Genomic DNA, 25399 nt, shown 5'->3' with positions numbered 1-25399 from the left:
GCTTAGCTTGTTCTAAGTAGGTGCTTTAGACCACTGAGCCATCTCACCAGCCCCCTAGTTGGGTTTAGTCTTCTTTCCTATTGCCTGGAGGCATCAGTTCCCAGACAGATCCTATGAACAGATTCATTTTACTGCTAATCTTTATAAAAATATGGTATGCTAGTACAAAACCAACTATAAGTAACAGCCAACCCTCCCATGTCCATATTCTCCAGACCATGAATTCATCTATAATGTCATATAATAGAACAAAATATTCTCAAATGCATTGTGTCAACAATAGAAGAAGGCTGGGGAGATAGCTCAGTGGTCTAAGCAACTGCCTGGCAAGCTCAAGGTCCCGAGGTCTATCCCTAGTACTGCATGCAGTGCCTGCCCCAAAACTATGGCGAGCTGGCCTCGAAACTGGGTGTGGTGGCTGACTCCTGTAATTCCAGCACTGGGGAGGCTGAGACAGAAGGTTCACTATGAATCTGAGCTGCATAGTAAGTGAGAGTCTGTACCAAATAAATAAACACGTTTTAAAATTTTTTTAAAAAAATAGAAGAAAACATCAGGTTAAAAAATATTACTCTTGGCTTTATATTCTTTGAGCTAAACCTGCCTGGCCTAGGAAGGTGTCCCATTCAGAATTTCACCCCTAAGAAGATCACTACTTGTGTAATTTGAGTTGCTTCAGGGGGCCCACCCTGACACTGAATTAGTCCCTACCCCTTCTCAGGTCAGATCCCTTCTAGAAGCAGAGATCCCAACTTCCTTCTAGCAGTGAAGACTTCTCCCCATAAGATGAGCACCCATCTTTGCTATTTGAGATGCCCAGATGAACCTGTCTATCAAGACTTAAGGCCCTGTCAGAAAATCAAACCAAATATTTATTAGGTCTCTCCATAAAGGAAAATATTCCAATGCCACTATTTCAAAAGGCCATTTTCTTTCTAAGATAGACACACGCCCCTCTGTGACTACCAGGACTTTGGCCCCTTAACCCTGTAAATCTCCTTAATCATCTAATTAATGAACAAAGCAGGACTACATATGACCCATGAGGACTACTTTAGCCTGGACAGAAGAAACCTTGCTATCTGGACCCTTGTCATCTTCTTTTGAACATGTATAAGTGACTTAGAGAAGATAGCACGGGAAGGGGCAAGGTCATGGACATTGGTATCCACAAAGAAAGTTCCAGAAGAATGAGGAATTCAAAAGAAACCAAGCATGCATTCTTCTTGTCCCCTCTATGCTCACCTTTGCACAAATCTCCTTCCTTGTAGACATTACTCTAGGACACAGGGCTAGTGATATTCTTGAAGCCCATTTGATCTGCTTTGGGGATCTGTGTTCTCCATGGAAAGAGGAGAGCAGAATAGGGGCAAAAGAAACTAGAAGGAAACTTCAGGCACCTCATGCCCACTTCCACTCATTAGAGAGCCCAGCTATGTGGTCATTTTCTTGGCCCACAGCATGGAATTGAAGGTCTCTTTCAGCCCAGACTATAATTTCCCTTCTCTAGAGTCATGTTAGCTGAGGCTAGAAAAATACCTACTGGAAATATTATAGAACCAATTCTTGTTGGGAATACAAAACAAAACTAGAGAGCCTTCAAATCCCTTTTAACTTGAGATTTTATTATTCTGTGACCTGCTAAGTACTTTTCTGGAATATACAGAAAAAGAGGGTTCCTTAGCAGCAACAGAAGTCCATAAGAGAGACTAGAAACAAGCTAACACCTCAGTAGCTGGAAGAAGTAGGAAGCAAGAAAGGACCTTAAGATGACATGGACTCCATCAGGGGACATGCGTTCAGCCATTTCATCTCTGATCCTGAATAGTCTTAAGATTAGTTAGTGTTTCTTGTCTTCTACCTAAGCGTCACACATGACAGACACTTAGGGGATCAGAGTCTTGAAAAGCTCATTCTCTAACCATTAAAGAATAAATGAACTTAAATGCCTCAAATAATAACAGTGAAAGCTGAGCAGAACAGATGGTCAGGAAGTAATTCTAAGTTTGCACCAGTGGGCAAAGGCGACACACAGTAGTCCCTCACTATTTTGTGGTTTGACTTTCATGGACTCATTGTTTTGCGGGTTTTGAAAAACTATTAATCTTAATATTGCAGATTTTTCACTATATCACGGGATTTTGCAGTACCATATGGTATATGTATGTTGTTAAAATTGCATAGGTGTATGAGTTTAGAAAATGGTTATGAACATTAGCAGTGTTTTTTGTTTTGTTTTTGCAGAACTAGGGATTGAACTCAGGCCCTTGCGCTTGGCAGGCAAGCGCTTATTCTACTGAGCCATCTCCCTGGCCCCTTAGAAGTGTTTTTAAAAGTGTGGGAAAGGTTTATAAGAGTATTGGAAGGGTGCATAAAGCCTTAAAATATATATAAATACTAAAATAAACATAATGTCACTACTTTGCTGATTTTCATGTATCATGGGAGTATCTGGAAGATAATCTTCGTGATAAGTGAGGGACCACTGCAGCACTTCTCTTCCTGAAAGTCACAGCTGACACCTTGGATAGCAGCATAGCTGGGCTCTCTAATGAGTGAAAGTGGGCACGAGGTGCTTGAAGTTTTCTTCTAGTTTCTTTCGCCCCTATTCTGCTCTCCTCTTTCCATGGAGAACACAGATCCCCAAAGCAGATCAAATGGGCTTCAAGAATATCACTAGCCTGGTGTCCTAGAGTAATGTCTACAAGGAAGGACATTATTACTGGTCCTATTGATATAGGGGAAAGAAGCTCCCAACCTGCTAAATGTCCAGTATGAATTTGTGTTCTCTAAAATTGAAGAATGAATTTTAGGAGCAAAGGAGGTTAATGGCAGAATATATTCACTGGAGAAAAGAAAGCTTTTGTATGAGAGAGAGACAGAAGTGAACCCAAGTGGGTTACCAAGGACACTAGTTATTAGGGATTTTTATAGAGCAGAGCCACAAGATGAAGTGAGTTCAAGGTGGGGAAGTGGGAAATCACAAAGTGATCATGAGGTGGGACAAAAGTGTGGTCAGCCAATTAAATTATGAGCTTAATTGCTCAAGTAAAATTGATTAAACTGGGAGCAAGTCACACAGCAAGCAGGCATGAATACAGAACAAGGTCACTTCCTGTAAAATGTTAGCTCAGTGGCTCTTCCTGGCTTCCTCAAGGTGATGCCTATTTAGAATATCAATCCCTGATGTTTATCTTCTGGAGTACATGCATGCATTTGTGTTATCCTTTGTCTTGTGTTTTGGCCTTCAGTGGAAGTATCTATCTCTCCCATAGTTGCAAGGTATCTCTTCTTCTGCATTGGCTCCTTTGAGGCCCCAATCCTATCTCATTGCCTGTAATATTTCTATCTAACTTAGCTGTCTGTCACACTGTGAATAACAATCAAGAATTCCAGGTTTTTAAGCCTCATTCTGTACATTCAGGGACCCATATGCCTGAGTGCTTGAGGCTTCGACCCCTGGGCCACATAAGCAGGCAGAGATTCCAGAAGTTTGAGGACCACCTTGAGGAGTTCATTACCCAGCTCTCTAAATATCACCATCTTTGCTGATATACTATTCAGTAAAGACTGACCATCTGTTTATCTGCCCCTATGAACTCTCTTATAATGGGGGCCTCCAGCCCCTGGGTGACAGATCAATAATGATACATGAAGTGAGTCCCATAGCAGGAGGTGAGCAGTGGGCCCAGCTAGGAAAGCTCCATCAGTGTTTGAAGCTGTTTGCTCCCCTTTGTCCATTACTGCCTGAGCTCCACCTCCTGTCAGATCAGCAGGGGCATGAGAGTCTCACAGAAACACAAACCCTACTGTGAGCCTCACATGCCAGGGATCTAGGTTGTGCACAACTTATGAAAAACTAATGCTAAAAGAGCAAACTAAAGTTCTACTAAAGTCCTAAAGAAATAATGCTTCATCCTTGTGACTACTTTGAATGATGTTAGGTCTCTGAGGTCAGCAAGGTAATATGGGAGTCAGAGCTACTCACCATCATGGCTGCCTTCAAGGGACCCACAACTCTGTTGTGTGAACGTATCCTGGGAATTCAGTCACATGTGATGGGCTCTTTCTTCAAACATTTGAGTTGAAAGTTGAGTGAGTCTCCCCTCCTAGGTGGGGAGCAGTCTGAAGAGATGAGGTTATATCATCTTCCCAGTTTGAGATTACAGTAGGAAAGGAAGTAACCCCATGGCTGAGAAGATGGAAGACACATAAAGTGTAAGTGGCAGAGTATATGTGACTGAAACATCTTTCAGTCCAATCCACTAAATGTGGTCACTTGAATGTTATCATTTACTGTGCCCACATGTGGATTCAGGAGAAGATAGATTCCATGACAGTTGGAAACATTATCTTCTCACCCAGCTGCCACTTCTTATTTCTTCATGGCTTCTGCTTTCCTTGGGCCTTTCCTCAGGGCCTCATCTGCCCTGACAGTGTCTCCTATCTATAGCTATATATGAAGTATGCTGGATTCCTCAGACACTAGGTCCTGTGACTCTGTCTTCTGTGCTCTTGCTCTCTCTGTCTCTCATCCTTATTTCTCTGTGGAGTAAATTTCTACAATATCAGAAGCCAAAGCAAAAATAAAACAAGCAAGCCTTAAGACATTCAATCCAGAGCCCATGTGTATGCACATTTTGTCACTAGGAAATCCTTGATTAAAGGACCAGGATAGACCATCTCAAATACTTACCATCTCTTCATGATAAAAACACTTAAAACCTTCTCATTCTGTTTTAAAATACATAATATATGTATTTTAATATCATACTGTACTCCATAAATACATACAAATCTTTTTTTGTCAATTAAAAATAAAGGGCTAGAGAGACAGCTGGGTGGTCTAAGCCCCTGCCTGGCAAGAACAAGTGCCCAAGCCAATCCCAGATGCCACATGTCATGCCAGACCCAGAGCCCTGGGCATGCTGTGCTAGCCACAGAAACTGGGCATAGTAGCTCATGTAATTCCAATACTGGGGAGGCTGAGATAGGAGGATCACTCTTTGTCTGAGCTGTGTGGCAAGACCCTGTACCAAATAAATGAAAAAGATTTTTTTTAATTTAAAAATACAATTAAACTTAAAAAAAAATAATAGAAGAAGTATAAATACGTGTCCAAGACAAGGTCAGGCCTCACTGTTGAGAGGATAAAGCCAAACTAAAGAGCTGAGCCTTTATCCTGTCAGTGCTGGGAAGCCAGCAGAGTTGTTTCTCCATAAAAGAAGCAAGATCAGATGAGCACTGGGGGTTCACTGTACAGACTGAAGGATGAAGAGAGGGAGAGTGCAGGAGGAAGAGGCATTAGTAGGAGACTTGTAGGCAAAAGCATGTTGAGTGCGTAAGCCAGGACAGCAGCACTGAGAACAGATCTGGAGCCAGGGGATCAGCAATCACTGGTGGGGAGGAGGTAAAGGGAGCAGAAGGACGTGTGGCCTGACTGGACCACTGGACTTCCAGATTCGCACTCCCATCTCTTGCTCAGGCTCCTCTCCTCCCTTGGAAACAACCCAAATGCCCATCTACCAAGGAAAGGGTAAAAAAGAGGGGGCATTTTTATACAGTGGAGTATTTCTCATCTATAAAGAAAGATAGACTCAAGGCTTTTATAGGTAAATGTGTGCAACTAGAGACCAGACTCATGAGTGAAATAAATCAGACTTACATGTGTGAACAGCATATCGTCTCCCTAGTATAAGAAACTAAAAGAGTAAATAAGACTCAAAAAGTACAGTAGAACTGGACAATATTGGATTGCTTTGCTGAATTCATGCACCTACAATATATGAATGACAATGGAATACTCATCTCTGACAAAAGTAAACAAAAAAGGGGATATAAATGAAGGACCATTTTGTAGTGAAATATATATATGTCTGTATATACAAAATAGTTAGCATAGATATACAACTATTTTCTCTTAATTCAATGAGAAGAAAGTCTTGAACTAATAATGTTTAGATAAGATATCATGTCTGCATCTTGTACTATGAATAACTACTACAAAGACAACAATATGCAATGTATTAATTATTGTAACTGTCCTACTAACCTGTTTTGAAACTGTCCCATTACTACTTCTTTCTCAGTAAAATTAATATTAAAAAAACAAAAAGTACAATAGACATTGAAAGGGAAAGAAACTTTTCAAAAGGAAAGAACAACTGGGATAGAGGAAAAGAAAGGAGAAGGAAGGAAAATATTTGTGTCTATATCTAAATCTATATCTACATCTATATTGATATCTACATACACAAGATAGCTAAGATAATTGTACTACTAATTTCTACTAGCTCATTGAAAGGACCACTTAATATTTATATTGTTTGATCAGTTTTGCATGCCTGTACCTGATAATCTGAGCAACTACTCTAAAGATAACAATATTCAATATAGGCCAGGGAGATAGCTCAGTGGTCTGAATGTCTTCCTGGAAAGTGCAAGGATCCAGGTTCATTCTCCAGTACCAGCCCCGGAACCTGGGTGTGCCATGCTGGCCACAGAAACCAGCATGGTGGTGCACACCTGTAATCTCAGCACTGGAGGCTAAGACAGGAGGACCGCTGTGAGCCTGAGCTGTGTAGTGAGACCTTGTACCAAAATTTAATAAATAAAAGATTTTTTACATAAGAATAATTTTTAAAATATTCAATATGATAACCATTGTTAATTTCCTATCATTTTGTTTTGAAATTCTACATCATTTTTATTGGAATTTTTCTTTCACTCTCTTAAAAATCAGAAATTAAGGGCCCAGGGAGATGGCTCAGTGGAATAAGCGCTTGCCTGGCAAGCGTGAAGGCCTGAGTTCAATCTCAGGTTCTGCAAAAAAAGAAAGAAATTAAAACCACATGGTTTGTTTGGTTCTGTCCACAGGAACTAGCTCAGGGGTGTGTGGTGACCCAGGGATCCCGGCCCATGGTATCCGTCTGGGGGACAGCTTTGTTCCGGGCAGCCTGATGCGCTTCAGCTGCGAAGCTGGCCACGTGCTTCGGGGGTCATCGGAACGAACCTGCCAAGCCGACGGCTCGTGGAGCGGCGCACAGCCTGAGTGTGGAGGTAATGTATGTGACCATTCTGCTTCTCTCCTTTGCCCAGACCCAGCACTTTCCTCCCCTCCCCCTCTAGCTCCCCAGAACCTGCCTGGCAGAGAAAACCCATGGTCCTGCCCAAATCTGTGGCCTGGGGGCATCAGCAGAGAGCTCACCTTAATTTCACTTCCTGTAGTCCAGGAAGAACATAATTATTCCCACCTTCATCTAAAAAGGGAATATGCCCAGAAAATGTTACATTTAGCCCATGAATTCATTTATTCCCCACACAGCTTAATTCAACAATTGGGTTCCAGACCAGCCAAATAGCTCAGAGGATTAAAGCACCTGCAAGCAGGCACAGGGGCTGGGGGTTTGATCCCGGGTCAGCAGTGCCAGCCCCACCCCAGGGGCATGCTGAGACAGCAATTGAGACTGGGCGTGGTGGCGCCCACCTGTAATCCCAGCTCTTGGAAAGCTGTAAACAGGCAGATCACTATGAGTCTGATCTAGTAGTGAGACACCAAACACCCTGTAGACCCTTCCCTAGAATACAAAAAAAAAAAAAAAAAAATGGGTGCCAAGTGCTGTGGTGTGTCCTAGGGACATAATGGTGACCAAGACAGATTCATTACTATGGTCTGAATGTTGTCTCTCTCCAGAATTCATACAGTGAAACATAATCTTCAAAGTAAAAGCACTGAGAGATATTAGGTCATAAAATTAGAGCTCTTATGAAAGAAGTTAAAAGAGACCCCAGGGCTGGAGAGATGGCTCAGTGGTGTAAGTGCCTGCCTGGCAATTGCAAGGACTCAAGTTCGTTCCTCAGTACCACAAACCTCAAGTGCACCATACCAGCCACCAAAACCTCATGTGGTGGCACACACCTGTGAGCTCAACGCTGCAGAGGCTGAACAGGAGGATCACTATGAGTCCTAGCTGCATAGCGAGATCCTGTACCAAATAAATAAAAGATTTTTAATTTTTTTTAATTTAATGAAAAGAAACCTCCAGAGAAGAGCTCTCTTCCGCTTCTGCCAATGAGAGGACACAACAAGAAGACACCATCTATGAACCAGCTAGGAGGCTGAATACACTGAATCTGTCAGTCCCTTCATCTCAAACTCCTCAGGCTCTAGAACTATAAGAGTAAATAGCTGCTACTCATAAGCCATCCGGGCTATAATATTGTACTATGACAACCTGGACAAAATAAAACATACACCTTTCTCCATTAGAGATTACAGTCTGAGGGAAGAAGTTATATTAAACATTCAAATTGATGAAAGTCTTCAAATGCAATGTGGTAAAACCCCTTTAAAAATAATCTAGGTCCTCGATGGTGCCTTGTGAAGCATCGCCAATGGAAGAAGTTAAATTTTTCATGCACTCCTCATAGCTGGGAGGAAGGTTGCAGGAGAAGAGGTAGAAGAAGGAAGAGATGATAAGAAATAATCATCTAGGACAGCAATGGGAATGAAATAGAGGAGGTCCTTGTTGGACAGCTCTGAGACTGAGTTAAGGTGGAGATACGTAATTCAAAGCAAGAGCAATCATCTCAGGGCCATGCTTATTCAACTGTGTTTTACTATGTAGATGCAGGGCTAGCCAGTGCCTTGGGCTTAGGTCTGGGGTTTGACCAGGCAACTAGACATCAGCAGAGAGTAGCAAGGGGAATGGGGTGGCCAACACAGTGGCCTTGGTGGCTCTTGGCACCTACTCTGGGCAAGGAATGAGCAGGTTTATGTGGAGAGTAGCAGATAGTGCGAAAGTGATAGGATCTGTGGATTGGAGGCCCCCATTACACAGAAGAATCACCAGAGAACTCTTCCCAGACAGGAGTGAGCTGAAGGGACAAGAGGCAACTGTTCTGAGAACAGGCTTCTGGAAACTGAGCTTGGGGAGTAGTCATGCCCAGCAAGGGGAGGGGTCCTGATCTGAGAGAACACCTGCCCAGCAAATGAGACAGATGGAATCAAAGCTCCCACCACCACCACTTGTCTGCCCAAAGTTCTGCTTTTCTGGAGGTATTAGTTGCAAATTTGGTTCTGGTAGAATTTTATAAACATGTTAAGAGAGGTTTTGGAGCATGGGAAAGCATCATATAAAAGGAGGATTTGGTGTGTTCATAAACATCCCCATGGCATGCATCTTTTTGGATGACATTTAGCTCATGGGATGAAGTCAGTTACCAAGTTAGAGTTTGTATTAAAGGAGGGAGACAGCACTCAGGAGGCTGAGGCAGGTGGATCACTGAGAGTTCAAAGTGGGCTACAAAGTGAGCTTAAGGTCAGCCTGAACTGCATAGTGAGACCCTGTCTCAAAAAAACGAGAGACAAAGACATGGATAGTACTTACGCTTTCTTGACTATATCTTACTCATCCTTAAGGGTCTACTTACAGTCATATCTCCAGCCCCAACCAGTTGCTCTCCTCTCCATATTTTTTCTCCTTCAGACTTAACACTTACTATGTCATATTTTAATCTATTGTGTTTCGTAGTTGATTTCTTATGAATAGAGGATCCTCACAGACAGGGAATATAGCCCACTCATTGTTGTATTCTGGGCGCCTACGCAGCACAAATATTTATTGAATGAAGAATGGTGGGGCCTGTCATGCCAATTATATGGGAATCGTTTCTAAATTTCACTTCGGGCTCACATAAATGTTGTGTATACTTACAAAATTAGATTAAGGTTAGAGACATGCACTCTTTAAATATCAAAAGCCTAATGGAAACAAGTGAACCTAACTAACCATGTATCAACTTGGTAATTTAATAACCCGGAGGATTATGTCAACTGCCTTTAGAAAAATGGAATTTGGCTGTAGCATTTATCCTAAGGACAAAGAGACTTGCAAAGAATTCTTAAACTGTTCTAGCAATCATACTGTAACAATATTAATGTTAGTATTCTGAAACTATTACAAATGAAATATCACCATACATATGGATAAAATAAATACAAATTATTTACTTTCAGAACCAAGACTTTTAGTAAAGAGCTATAGTATAAAAATGAAGAAGTTAAAGGAAAAGCCTTAAACTTGCATTTGGATTGGTAATAGCAGTTTAAATTTATAATATATTTTCAATTTAAAATGTTGTTTTCCTAGCTTTAGAAGCTCTAAAAGTGGAGGGTCAATAACTACTTGATATCAGTGAGTAAGTATGCTTAGCACTCAGATTGTTATCTGAAAATCCGTTTATTAGAACCTAGACCCATGCAGAATCACCGAGCCAGGCACTCTGATCCGAGAAGATTTATTAGACATAGGAGCAAATGGGCAGGCTGCCTAGTGGACCAAGACAGCCCCAAACAAAAGGGGAGGAGGGCTTATAGGGTTTTTAGGGGAGGGTGTTTGTGGGCTGGAACAGCCAAGGGAGAGCCAATCCTGGCAGGGCCACCTGGTCTGTGGGGGACTTTTGATGTTGCAGGAAGGAAAAGTCCTGTAGTTTTGCCCTGGCTTGGGTCCAAGATACAAAGTTGAGTGGAGTTGCTTTTGCAATTTGGCTCTGGCTTCGGGCCAAAAGGAAGTGAGCCTTGGGGTGAAGGTGAGGTCCTGACTTACCACTATTCTCCATTAGAAGGAACCAGACTTTTTGGAGAAAAGGTTGATTCCAGAGCTGGGGCAAGAAATACACTAAATACATGTGGCATGCATTATCACTCTAGCAAGGAATCTAGTCCCTCAGTGGGGTCATGTGAAGGAGCTCAGGATCCCAGTCAAAGTGGCCAAAGATGGGCTAGTGAAAGGTTGGTACAGAGAACAACAATGGATGGCAACATATTAAATAAGTTTAAGCCACTGAGTTCAAAATAATTCTTAAGTATACTCTTTGGCCACTGGTAGAACTTGCTAGGGAACAAATACATTTTATGTCATTAAAAAAAAAAAGGAAATAAAAAGTAATGCCCAGCCTTCCTATATGAGCTGTACTTCAGATAAGCAAATATTTGATGATGGGAAATTTATTTAATAAAGAACTCTTAATTTATTCAGGAAGAATGATAGAATAGCACCATTTTTCTGACCTCTAATGAAGTCATGAACCTGTGCAACATCTGTCTCCTGCTGCTATAACTATTAAGTAAAAACGAATGGAAACTTTTATAATGCCAGATTAGGCGAGCCCGCCTGGACCACTGGTCAGCCTCAGTGTCATGGACAAACCCACGAGCAGACATTCGGTGCCTCCCAACCCAATGCAATGGGAGAGACCACGTAAAGAGCCCCCTTGCCAAGCCTCCTTTGATGCTGGTAGCAAAGAAAATAGGAAGTGCCACTGGACAAATGCCCTGGTGTCTACAACAAATCATAGCAGAGGAACAGTAGTCTCAGGTCCAAATGCACAGAGAAGGGCCAAGCAAATGTCGGGTGTGAACCACATTTGGGTCCTGACTCAAACAAATCAACTCGAAAAAAATTAATCAAAATAGATTATACACATGTATATCAGTGCCGTGATAAAACCCAATATTTTGTAAAACTAATATAAATGCCGCCATGAAGCTCAATATTTTATAAAGTTAACACTGAGGAAAAGAAGAGAGAGCATTAAGAGAAATTAATTACTGATTAAGTATTTGATAACATCAAAGAATTGTTTCAAATTTTAGGTGTGATAATAAAAATACAGTCTTTTTTCTTTAAAAATACAGAAGGTGGGGCTGGGGAGATAGCTCAGTAGAAGCGCTTGCCTGGCAAGTGCAAGGGCCTGAGTTCAATCCCTGGTTCCACAAAAAAAAAAAAAAACCAGAAGGTTGTAGCAATTAAAGAAAATAATACAGGTCTCTGCCTCCTAGGTGCAATGGCCAGATATGAAAGCAGCAGGAGGCCTTCTTCTTCCACAAGGTCCTCCCATGGCATGTGGGGTTCCAACTCTGGGCAGTTCTCAGTCCCCCAGGTGGCATCCCCCACTGTCTGAAAAATGTGCCCTTTTGGTTTCCTAGTAATCTCTTGTGGCAACCCCGGGACTCCAAGCAATGCACGAGTCCTGTTCAGTGATGGCCTGGTCTTCTCCAGCTCCATCGTCTATGAGTGTCGGGAAGGCTACTATGCCACAGGCCTGCTCAGCCGACATTGCTCTGTCAATGGCACCTGGACAGGCAGTGACCCCGAGTGCACAGGTGAGAGCCTAGAGGTGAGAGCTCATGGTGCATGGTGGCCGGGGAAGTATGGTCCCTATTGTCAAAGAAGAAGGCCGTCCAGGGGAGACTGGGAGACCTGGTTGGAGTACAGGGGACTTGCGCCAGAACAGGGCACACCAATAGCCTCTACTCACTGAACAAATGGCAGCCACAGAGTTAAGTGCTTTTTTTTGTTTGCATATATAGTGTGAAATAAAGCAAGTATGTATATACATCATATGTATTTGCATACATCAGCTGATTCTCTCTTCATACCCATTAAATAGCTACTGTGTCCCCATCTTATATGTGGAATGACTGGGACTCAGAGAGGTTAAGAAGATATATCCACCATTTCTCAGGCTCTAGCCAGTTTCTTAGCCTTTTGTTTGTTTGTTTTTTAGGGTAAAACCCCATGGCTCAGTCTTACTCTCTTTCTACCTTAAAGCAGCTGCCACTGACCATCTTTGTTACCTTTCTGTCTTCCTTGGGCCCATCCACATCCTGGCCGTCAAAGCACTATAGCCTCACAGTTCCCCTTTCTTGGTCCTCTGACGTGTCCTCCAAACTCTTCCTTAGAAAGTCACTCACTGTGGAGCTTACATGGAGGAAAGATATAGGATGGGTAATTCAATAATATTCTCCCTTTCAAAGCACTATCTGTCTTTGAAAATTCATCTGACCTCTTGTATTGGGTTCACTTTTGTTCCGAGACCACAGCTCACCAAACCCACCCTCACCTGATTCTGACGCAAAGACGCAACCATTGCATAGATTGTAAGAACCCTGCTTCCAGGCTGTTTGGCCTACAGAGGTCTCCTAGGGAGAACATCGGGTTGTAAAATGCATCCCTAGGCAAACAGCCTTATATGGCCTATGAACACATCTCAGATGCTTCGATCTGGAAAGCCCAAGCCTCATTAGGAAGACAGCCCTGTGCATACTTCCTGGGAAGGGAAGGTTTGATTAAGAAGGATGTTTGTCTCAGCCCAATTTCCTGGTGTATATAAGAATGGTGTGGGTTTGGACAGCAGGGACATTGAAGGTGCACACAGGGACAGATGATCTAATAGGATGAGCAGTGTCCACCTGGAAGCCTGTGAAGCAGCACAGAGCATATCTGATGTGGCCATTTTCCTCCTGAACATGTATAGGAAGTGATGGAGATGGTACTGGAATCCTGAGACACGGTGTGGGGGCTGGGAGCAAATAATACTGTATCTCTTGTATCCTAGTCATAAACTGTGGTGACCCAGGGATTCCAGCCAATGGCCTCCGGCTAGGCAATGACTTCAGGTACAACAAAACTGTGACATACCAGTGTGTCCCCGGCTACATGATGGAGTCACGCAGGGTGTCTGTGCTGAGCTGCACAAAGGACCGGACGTGGAACGGTACCAAGCCAGTCTGCAAAGGTGCGTCTGAGGGCTGAAGCTGTGAACAGAAGGGCAAAGAAGATGCCCAAGTGACACGTGGCCTTGAATAGCTAGAAGGGGAGGGGGCAGCAGGGCATCCTAGCATCATACCAGGGGGTGTGCAAGGTGAGAACTGGTCCTAAACATTAAGGACCAATGGAAGGCACCGGCTTCAGACATTGAAAGGGGCCAGGGTGGACAAAGAGAGAACAGAATTGTCACACTTGAGAAGAAGCATTGTAAGGTACAAACGTATCAGAATTCCCACAGGCCAAGAAGGCCTTGGCCCAGGGTCCCAGCTGGGAACTGAGTAGCCAGTGGTGGTGACAGGATGTGGGTTCCCTGGGACAGTATCAGGACTCAGCCTGCTCTGATCTCCCCCACAGCGATCATGTGCAAGCCACCTCAGCTCATCCCCAATGGGAAAGTGCTGGGGTCTGACTTCATGTGGGGCTCGAGTGTGACCTACGCCTGCCTGGAGGGATACCAGCTCTCCCTGCCTGCGATGCTCACCTGTGAGGGAAACGGATCCTGGACTGGGGAGCTGCCTCAGTGTTTCCGTGAGTGGCTCACACAGGCCTAGGCTGTGTGAGATGTCTTCCCTACTTCCCTCCTCAGAGTTCTGCTGCTGGCAAGCCTGAAATAAATAGCCCCCTCCACCAAATTAGGGAGAAGCTTTGTCAAAGACACTATTAGAGAGGATAGGCATAAGAATACTGTACCTTTACTAAACTCTGCTATGGGACAGTGTCTGGAGTCCCAGAAGAAGAAAATTAAGCCAGAGACAAAAGGTGTTTCCTGAAACACGTGAAGGGTTGTTGCCTAGATGAGATGTTATCCAAAGATCTGGGACAATCAGGGCTAGAAACAGGCTTGTCATTGTGAGAAATGCCTTATAGTAGAGAAACTCCTGGGAGCCCACAATTTTCTGGTGTTCTTAAGAGCATCAAGCCCATTTCAGGACTTTTGACTCACTAAGGCCCCGAGAGAAGCAGGCTGTAAGATGATTATTCTTGACACACTCTGCAGATGGGCTTTGGAAGTTTTTCTCAATGCCCATGCTTCAGAAAAACAGTAGGATCTATTTTGTCTTTCCGGTTGCTGTTTGTGAAATTGCACAGAAAACTGTTCATACATTCCTGACACTCTGACAATATGCCTCCATTTGGGAATTTCAGATAAATTGAGAGACAACAACTAAATAGTGGACAGAGTACCTTGGATCATGGCTAACCAATCTCTGCTTACCATTTTTTTTTTTTTAATGTATTAGTGCAGGGTCTACAGCGTCTCACGACACAGATCAGACCTGTAGTGATTCTTCCTGTTTTTCAAACTCCCAAGCACTGGGATTACAGGTGTGTGCCACCACACCCAGTCTCAATCCCCACCTCAATGCGCCTTGGGGGCAGGACTGGCAGGGCACATCAGGAATTGAACCCTGGCCACTGCACTCTGCCTAAGCAGGCATTTTAGTCTGCTGAGCTATCTAGCCAGCCCTTCTGCTTACCATTTAAAAGTAGGAAGTTTTAGGATAGTATGGGGGCCCAATACCTTTATTTTTCTTTTTGAGAAATAACTAAATCATTGTTAAACAATTATAGTGACTTTTTTAAAATGTCCTATATCAGAAAATACAAAGAAGAAAGTAAGACTCCCCCCAAGATAACCATAGTTAAATGCTGTAATCTGCCTCCACGTGGTTCACAAGGCATTTTTGTAGGTATAGGATTATACATGCAAATTTCTATCAATGGATTGTGCTGTACATACTATTTTATAACTTAAATTCATTGATAGCCACCACGATCTTTTGACAAACTCTGTCTACAAAGCACATACTCATCTACCTATCGTGTTTAATGACTTTAAAGAATAAAGAGTCATTCCCTTGTATATACAGTTTGCTTACTCTTCATTGGTGATAAATTTAGGTTATCACCAATGTATTCATGCTGGAAGGGTTTCTGCAATAAGAATCTCTAAAAATAGCATTTCTTTGCTCTTGTGCTAAAGTCCTAGGAGTGAGAACGCTGGGCCAATGGACAGACACCTGTATGTCCTAACACATGTTGCCCAACTGCCTTCTAGGAAGGGCATTCCAATTCATGTTCCTACCAGCAACTATGAGAATGTTTCTTGACTTGCACCCTCATCAACACTAGATGTTACAAAAATATTTTGAATATTTATCAACCTGAGGAGTTTTTTAAAATATCTCAAGACTCTAATTTTCATTGCTGGTTAGAATGGCTGAGTTGCTGTTTCTTTACCAGTTGGTGCCATTGGCATATCTTAGTCTTTCAGTTGCCAAATACGATGACTTCTGATTAACTTGGCTTTTGACTGATTGCTGACTGCTTAGCCCAAATTCTCAGCCTCCAGGAGATAGGTTAGTCCAGCTTCCCTCAGGACTTTATGTACATACATGCATGCTCCCACATACACACCCATGCACACGCACGCACGCGCACGCGCGCACACACACACCTGCCAACATCATGGCATAATGTGATGCTTATAGTGCTTAAATGAAAGCTTTGCCTTTAGTCATGAATTTCCATAATGCATTCTAATTTTAACATGAGCCAAGTGAAACAGAGTTACACGACCCACAGTGGTGCATGGTGATGCTACACATAGAAAGCTGAGAAATTATCACTTTTGAGGATTATAACTTTGAAGATAAAAACTTTAAAGATAAATCCACTCCTAGAAATTTGGCCTAAGAATTTTACATGTGTGAAGGAAAAGTCATGTGTCACTTTATAATAAAAGGGCCAAGTATAAGCTTTGTGCGTAAATGTAACGGCGATACAGCCACTCACTGTGAAATTGTGTGGCCAGTAAATGATGACGATGTTATAAATGGAGAAAATTGTTTGCAGGATAATATTAAGAGAGTGAAGCAAGGGCCAAGTAGATAGCTCAGCAGTCTAAGCACCTGCCTGGCAAATGCAAGGATCCGGATTGATCCCCAGTGCTTCATACCCTGCCGGCCACGCTGGGCCCACCAAGCCTGCCAACGAAACTGGGTGTGGTGGTGCACATCCATAATCCCAGCCCTGGGGAGGCTGAGACAGCAGGATCACAATGAGTCTGAGCTGTATAGGGAGACCCTATAACACATAAATAAATGAATTTGGGGGGAAGAGAGAGAGAGAGAGAGAGAGAGAGAGAGAGAGAGAGAGATCGATTTGCAATCACGTGGACATTCGCTTTGCAGCCATGCACAAGTGTATCCACACCTGGAGAATACTAGAAAGGAATATGCATAAAATGGTGGGAAAGTTTTAGAGAATAGAACTGTAACTTGTGTTTTCTCAGTGTTCTCTGGTTGCTGCTGCTGCTGGGGATTGACCCCAATGCCTCAATCATGCTAAGCATGTTCCCTACCTCCGAGCTACACACCCAGCCCCACCTCAGTGTTCTAAACTTCTCCAAATGTTAGTTGATGACTTGGGTGATAACTAAGCTTTGTGCAGTGGGAAGACAAAGGAACTCCTACCCGCTGCTGCTGTAATGAGGCAGGCAGAGGCACTAAGCGCTTGCTGGGGTTGCCCCAGTTTCCAGAGTTCAAGTGGAATCTGGAGAAAAACAGAACAAAGAGCAAAGGAAGGGTGGAGGCAGAAGAGACTGGGTTCTCAGAAACAGCTTGGACCTATTTTCTCCCTTTGTCTCTCCAGCTGTGTTCTGCGGGGATCCTGGGGTTCCACCCCACGGGAAGAGAGAGGACCGAGGCTTCTCCTACAGGTCATCTGTGTCCTACTCCTGCCACCCCCCTCTGATACTGGTGGGCTCTCCACGGAGGTTTTGCCAGTCAGACGGGACATGGAGTGGCACACAGCCCAGCTGCATAGGTGAGTGGAATCTGGGGCACGAGTGTCCTGGCTGGTAGGTGACCACTAAGACCTGAGGGGAGGGCTTCCCTTTTGGTCTTTGGTGGTCTCATCTGCACTAGAGAGTCTTCCTGCTCTGAGCTGCATGGAGCAGCCAGAGCTAGGGTACTTGGAGAATGGAGTGGCTGGCTGGGCTCAAAGGCCGATGGCAATCATAGGAGGTGGGATGTCAGGCCAGGGCTCTGTTATCTGTCCCACACCTATTAGTGAGAGAAGACAGTGAATATGTCGATGACTGTGGGGTCTGCCTCTTTGTTTTGCCCATACAGATCCCACACTAACCATGTGTGCCGATCCTGGCATGCCCCAGTTTGGGATACAGAACAATTCCCAAGGCTACCAGGTAAGAGAGCAACCCAAATGGGGCCTTCCTCCCTCCTGTCCCTTCCTGTCACTCTTGATGTCAGAGGACCCAGGGACATTCATGGGCACAGGGGAAAAGGAAAGGAGCCTTGGAACCTGCACAAAGGCAGTGGAAGCACCTTGGCATGGCTCCTGAGGTTCCACACTGGGGCTCAAGTGGAAACAGAGCCCAGAGCTACTATTGCACATGTCACAAAGGAAGCAACAACAACAGCAAAAATGTGGTATATTCATAGGCTAGGTTATTATGCAGCAGCAAAAACAGATGAATTATAGCTCTATATACCAAGGATGAATCTTAGAGACATACTACTGAATTTACATACTGAGTTTAAACAGAAAGATTAAAACCAGTACAAAGTTACTAAACTGGTTAGAGATACAGGTATGCATTTGTGATAGCATTATCTTTCAACAAAGCAAAGAAATTTGAAACACACAGTTCAGGATGGTGGCAGCCACTGAGAGGAGCTGAGAGGTGGATTGGGGAAGGGGCCCACGCAGCACAGCCTGTAGTATCCCAGCCATTTCGCTGCACAGCATCTTCCACTTCAGGTGCTCATTTTATTATTACATTTAATATCACCACGCATTGCTCTATTCACCTGTGTACATTAGAAGTCCCACAATGACCTTTGCAAAGAGGAGAGCATGGGCCAAGTTCTTGCAGGGCCCTGAGACCAATGTAAGTCTTTGGGGTTTGATTCTAAATGTCATTGAAGGTGACTCAATCTGATTCATCCATTAAAATACTGCTCCAGCTGCTGAGTCAAGAATGGAGAACAGAGTGGTTAAAAATAGAAGCTCTTAAACAGGTAGGACAGTGTTGTCATGGCTCAGGTGAAAGACGAGGGTGATGACAGTGGAGACCGAAGTGGGGCCTCCAGGCGCACTCCGCACACAGAGCTCTTCCCTGGATTAAGAGGGCACTGACAGGTTGGATTGAGGGCTGAAGGAGTCAAACATGACATGAAGGTTTTGATTTGGGCAAATGGGTGGATGAGAGTACCATTTACTGAGTCACAGGATGAAATCTAAGAAAGAAACAGCATGGAGGAAGGGAGTCAAAATTAAGGGTTTTCCATTGCATTCAAATGTGTTTCCATACACAGCAGAGGGGCATGAGGATCTGAGGCAGTGCTGCAGCGCTGAGAACTTGCCTGGCCTCATCAAACCAGATGAGTAGGAGGAACAGAGATCAAACTGGTGGTCGTAGGGATATCAAGTGGACAGCCGAGGGCTGGCCGGGGTGGAGGTGAGGAACACAGTCAAGCAGAGGGAGAGTGGCAATTCTGTCCAACAGATATTCACAAAGACATCCACAGATTCTGGGGGCCACAACCATAAGGAAACCAGGGCTCCTATCCTTGGGGAACTTATAGTCTCTTAAAAGTAGGGGACATATTCAAGTAAAATTTGATTTTGCACAGATGATCGCGTTGTATAAAATGCTTCCAGCTCCACTATGGCCTTCTGCACGATATCGCTGAGTCATGTGGCACACGGGCCATCCCTCTTTATACTTAAGAAGGCTAAGGGTTAGAGCAGAAGAAGCCAGAAATCAGATCTAAGGTCCTCTGCTTCTGTCTACCACCTCTGTGTCACCAGAGCACTGACGTAGCTCAGGGTACTAGATGAGCCTTGTGGAAGAGGTGTGGTATCAACTGCCCAAAGATCCATAAGGTTGAACCAGGAAGAGAAGCTCTTCATTGTAGCCCGAGGCATCAGCACGAGTAGGAGTTGGGACATGGGACGCAAGTGGCTGTGCCACAGGGCTGGGAAGTGTCCCTGGGTCGAGGTTGATGCCGGCCTCTTCCATCCTTGCTGCAGGTTGGAAGCACAGTGCTCTTCCGTTGTCAGAAAGGTTACTTGCTCCAGGGCTCCACCACCAGGACCTGTCTTCCCAACCTGACCTGGAGTGGAACCCCACCCGACTGTGTCCGTGAGTGCACCCCCGGCTTTGGCAACACCCTCCTGCCCAAGCAGGCAACCGGGACATGCTTGAAAGTCTGGGTGGATCTGTAATCTCTTGTTGGTCCTTATTCCTTTGGGCTGCCTCTGTCCTTGAGGCCCCAAAACTATGTAGTGAATGAAGCACCCGTTGGCAGAAAAAGCCTAACTACAGGGTCAGGCCTCTATGGTGATTTCAGGCTTTGACTATGGTTGCTGCATCCTCTCTGACAAAGTGCTACAGGCTTAGAGAGCCATGTGACATCCAGAAAAGAATCTGCAAAGGGCATGGAAAGACCTAGAAAGGAGAGGAAGGGAATGTTCCCCTCTAGACCCGGGATGGTGGAAAGGCTCTGAAGACTCGTCTCCTCGGGTCTAACGATATCCTTCCTCTCACTCAGCGCACCACTGCAAGCAGCCAGAGACACCAACCCATGCCAATGTCGGGGCCCTGGACTTGCCTTCCATGGGCTACACACTCATCTACTCCTGCCAGGAAGGCTTCTCCCTCAAGGGGGGCTCTGAGCACCGCACCTGCAAAGCAGACGGCAGCTGGACAGGCAAACCACCCATCTGCCTGGGTGAGTGGGGCCACAGGGAGCCACTGTAGGGCAGAAGCCAGAGGAACACAGAGTATGGGCTGAAAAAGGACTGCAGAAAGTGGCAATGGGGCTTCTGGTAGCTGGCCCCTGCTTCTGAGATGTTACATCCCCAGGAAACAAACCAGAGCAGTGTACAGGTCACCTATTTAATGCTTCCCAAATTTCACCTTTGCCATCTCACTTAAGCACAGTGCGGGGAGAACCCATATCAGCAGAGGGAAGCTCCCTCTCCCACCAAACTGGAGGAGCAGTGTGTGTATCAAAACTCTGAATAACCAGTACCCACCCAGGGCATCCCGGATGCCCCTCCCTCTCTTCGTTTTTAACATAAAAATTAAGTACATAAAGACTATATGTTTTTTGGAGTCCCATAGATGCTGTGATACACATATGCATTTTGTAATATTCAAATCAATAGTCAAATATTCAGACAGCTGTCATTTCCTTGCCCTCTTTGTCACCTATTCAGTCACTGCTCATGGCACATGGTCCTCGCATCATGCCTGTCCCGGGCAGAGGTATTCTGGAGGTGAAAGATCCAACCCTACCCTAAAGGAGCTGATGCTCAGCTGCAGAGATCCTCGGATGCACCAGCACCTGGAGGTGCATAGAGATGCTCCTAGTGCTGGGGATTAGGAGGAAGGAGTTGGAGTGAAGTCAGGAAGGCGTCTTGGAGAAGGCGATGTCTGGTACCAAAACAGCACTGACCTCTGTCTGCCAAGTGCCGCCCTCATCATATGCACCTGGTGCTCTAAGCTCTTGGTATTAATTAACTCAGGAGGTCCTCAAGAGCAGGTGCTGGTTGTATCTCTACTATATAAAGAAACCGAGGTGCAGAGAAGTTAAGCAATGTGACTAAAGCCACCCACTGGTAAAAGGAAAGAACTGAAGGCCTGAACCAGCAATGGCGAGCCTTTATATCACTAAAAGCTCCAAACTAGAGCTTTTAGTGATAAAAAAAAAAAAAAAAGCTGGCCACAGCACGCGTGCCATACGTTCACCACCACCGATCTAAACTTTGGTACTCTAACTTTAGGGTCCCGGTTTTGTTTTGTTATGTTTTGTTTTTAAGAGAATAAAAAATAGTAAAAAAAGAAAAAGAAATGATGCAGAATTTCACTAAACAAAATAATAGAAATTCAACAATGATTGTCATAGTGCATAATGCTGTCTTCAAATTGTTTAGATGTTTTGTCTTCAAGTTGTTTAGATTAACAGATATAAGCATGCAAATTGGTAAAATAAAAAGGGTCCTGGTTCTTAACAATTTTTCCATCCTGCCCTTCAAACACAGAGAATGCTTCATGGACAAAGCCTCGATCAGAGGTAGAATTTAATAAGATTGTCTTTTTTTTTTTTTTTTTTTGTATTTTAGGGAAGGATCTATAGAGTGTTCAGGGTCTCACTACTAGATTGACTACTGATCTGCCTGTTTATAGCCTCCCAAGAGCTGGGATTACAGGCATGTGTCACCACAGCCAGTCTCAATTGCCAACTCAGTATGCCCCAGGGGTGGGACCGGGGATCAAACCTCCAGCCCCTGCCCCTGCTTGCAGGCTCTTTAATCCCCTGAGCTATTTGGCCTGCCCAATAAGATTGTCTTATTTTTATTGTGTGAATTATTACAAATTTTATTTCTCTAAATGAATATTTATTTTTAATTTTTTTCTATTTATCAATTATATCAGTTTTATCTTTATTAGTACATTTCTCCAGTATATAGTGATTACATTTTTCATTTAAACTATCTCAATTGATGCATATTTGTACATAGTTAGAAGGCACAGTGTGACAACGTACTGACCAAATCAGAGAAATTTCTATCTCTTCAGACATCTATCATTTCTTTGTGTTTTCCACATATGGTAGTGGCATAATGTTCTTTTAAGAGTACATTCATTATTTTTAATAATGAATGAATGTTTATTCATTTTTATAAAATGTACATGATATAATATTTCAATTGTCCATTCCGTGACACTGGGTGCCTTCAATGTCACATAGTCATCACCACTATCATCATGCTTAACAGAAACTCTAAACCCGGTAAACAAAAACATCCCACTTCTCCTTTTCCTTAGCCATGGTAACCTCTATAGTACTGTCTATCCCCATAAAATTGTCTATCCTAAGTAGCTCACTTTAGAAGTCATACACTATTTGTATTTTTCTGTCTGGCTTATTTTGCTTGACATAATGTTTTCAAGATTCATCTGTGCTTTAGCTGTCATAAGAATTTCATTCATTTTATGGCTCAGTAATAGTCCATCATATGGATATATCACATTTTATCAGTCCATCCATTGTTATTTTCCACTTGGCAGCTATATATAAATAAAGGTGCTGTGAACATTCCTGTCCATGTTTGGTATGGATATGTTTTCATTTCTCTTGGGTATGTATCTAGGAGTGGAATGCTAACTCCATGTGTAACATATTGAGGAGCTTCCAGGCTTTTCCAAAGTGCCAGCAGCATCTCACTTTCCCACAAGTCATGCCCCAGGGTTCCAGCTCCTTTGTATTCTTGCCTACCTTGTTTCTACCCATCTTTTTGCGTGTATTGATCTTAGGCAGAGGTAAAGTAGCAACTCATGTCTTGAGTGTTTTCATCCAGTTATTTAACACATAAATATTGATGCATACATGATATACAAAACGATGTTTTGATATTTGCATACATTTCAAATGGCTAAATCAAGCTAATTAACATGTCCACTGCCTCACAGGATTATTTTTTGCATGAAAATACTTAAACTCTCTCAGAAATTTCCAAGTATACAATACATTGTTAACTGTATCCTCATGATATACAACAAATCTTGAAATTGTTCCTCCTGTCAATGTGAAATTTTATATCCTTGACCAAAATCTTCCCAATGCAACCCACTGTGCCACACACTTGTAGCCACCATTCTACTGTCTGTGCCTATGAGTTTGGTTTTTTTAAATTCCACATAAATGTCAGTTCATGGGGCCAGGATGATGGCTCAGTGGATTAAGCGCTTCCCTGGCAAGCAAGGGCCTAAATTCAATCCCCGGTATCACCAAAAAAAAAAAAAAAAAAAAAAAGTGAGTTCATGCAGGATTTGACTTTCTGTGCTAGCCTTATTTCACTTAATATAATTGTCTCGTGTTGTCAGGACAGGATTGTGATTTAGTGTGTCTGTCTTGTGATTAGTATGTGAGTGCGCGCGTACGCGCGTGCGCTCGTGTGTGTATGTACACATTATGGACAAATGAGTTGATTCCATATCTTGGACATCATGAAAACATGCTGAAATGGGGGCCGGCCAAATAGCTCAGTAGACTAAAACACCTGCTTAGGCAGAGCGCGGCAGCCAGGGTTCGAGATCTGGCATGCCTTGCCGGCCCCGCCCCTGGGATGTGCTGAGACAGCAATTGAGACTGGGCATATTGGCACATGCCCATAATCCCAGTGCTTTGGGAGGCTGAAAACAGGAGGATCACTATGAGTCCAATTCCACGTAGTGGGACCCTGTAGACCCTGTACTAAAATACAAAAAAAAAAAAAATGCTGAAATGAACATGAAAATATAGACCTTGCTTCAACATACTATTTCAAGCCCTTTATCCATGTACACAGTAGTGGGATTGATAGATCATGCCTTAATTCTTTCTTCATTTTTTTCTCCTGTCTACTTTAAGATTATGGTAGATCTTATCCCATTATTTAATGCATTCATAAAGAACCACCTATATGACTATATGCCTGTGCCTTGTTTAATATTTCAATAGCTGTAACTGATATCATTCTTTGTATTTTATTATTCTGAGTTAGGCCTATAGCATCACCAGACCATCAAAACAATTCATGTTCTGCCTGGTCTAAGAAGATAAGTCCAAAGCAAGATGTCAAAGAACCCAACCACCCAAAGGTTATGTCAGGCAGCCATAATCTTTCCAAGAAAGCATGAATCAGAGGCTGACCCTGTTTCCTTCCATTCTCTTTCCCCAGCAGAGGTCCGGCCCAGTGGGAGACCCATCAACACTGTCCGAGAGCCACCACTTGCCCAACCCTTGGGTATGTATGGTCCCAATTGTTGGCTTAAAAAACTGGTATTGTTCTGATCCCTTAGCCAGAAACATGAATGTGGATTGTTGAGTGGCTGGAGGAAAGACATGAAAACCATCAACAGACTCAAGTCCATTTGCTTGCCCACTTTCCTACCCAAGCAGTCTTCATGAGGAAGCGAGCCTAAAGGCAAAAGAAATCTCATCCACAGGAGAGGGCCGGGGCCACCCAGAAACAGGTCCTGAGCTCTGAGCTCTGCAGTAATTAGTAGTGTGCTTATACGGAAAAAGCAGACACAGGACAGGTCCTGCCCAGGAGCTCCCTAGGAGTGATTACTTCTTTAAGACAGGTATTGGCTCTTTCAGTATCACATCCAGAACTGGACATAGAATAAAAGTTGGGCCATGTCCAATGCAAAAATTTTATAGACTATCATCACATTATTTTGGAGGCCTTCTATTTTTTATGTCATGTGCTTTAACTTTCCATCACTGTAACAAATACATGAGATAATTGATTTATGAAGTGAAAGACTCACTTGGCATCATGTCTTCGGAACTGAGTCCATAACTGGTTGGCGCCATTGCTTTTGGACCTGTTGTGAGGCAGCACTTCATGGTAGGGGCATGTGGCAGAGGAAACCAGTAGACCTACTAGCCAGTTGTGAAAGAAAGAGATAAAAAGAGGAATTCCCTTCAATCCCCTTCAAGGCCATGTCCTTAGTGACCTAAAACCCCAGCTATGGCTCTCAAAGTGCCCCCTACCTCCCAGCAGTGCCACCCTGGATCAAAGCATTTGCACATGGACCTTTGGGGAACAGTCCAGATCCACACAATAGCACCACAGCAGCATGTGTATAAAGGGTGAAACAAGACTGGATTGGCAGGGCCCGGGAGATGACTCAGTAGAATAAGCGCTTCCCTGGCAAGCACAAGGGTCTGAGTTCAATCCCCAGTTCTGCAAAAAAAAAA

General features: G+C 43.7%; 1 protein-coding gene across 1 annotated transcript in view; it reads left to right on the top strand.

Moving 5' to 3' along the window:
• Positions 1-25399, top strand: part of Csmd2 (CUB and Sushi multiple domains 2) — a 607037-nt gene that overhangs the window by 572839 nt on the left and 8799 nt on the right. The window contains exons 57-65 of the mRNA XM_012516868.2: positions 6877-7059; positions 11990-12166; positions 13402-13581; positions 13968-14141; positions 17268-17441; positions 17750-17823; positions 19674-19785; positions 20195-20374; positions 24375-24437. Coding sequence (XP_012372322.1) covers positions 6877-7059; positions 11990-12166; positions 13402-13581; positions 13968-14141; positions 17268-17441; positions 17750-17823; positions 19674-19785; positions 20195-20374; positions 24375-24437 — 1317 coding nt within the window. The remainder of the gene's footprint in view (positions 1-6876; positions 7060-11989; positions 12167-13401; positions 13582-13967; positions 14142-17267; positions 17442-17749; positions 17824-19673; positions 19786-20194; positions 20375-24374; positions 24438-25399) is intronic.

Source organism: Octodon degus, unplaced genomic scaffold (genome assembly GCF_000260255.1).
Source record: "Octodon degus isolate 3935 unplaced genomic scaffold, OctDeg1.0 scaffold00130, whole genome shotgun sequence".
Lineage (NCBI taxonomy): Eukaryota > Metazoa > Chordata > Mammalia > Rodentia > Octodontidae > Octodon > Octodon degus.
This window is presented reverse-complemented; position numbering and strand designations above follow the sequence as displayed.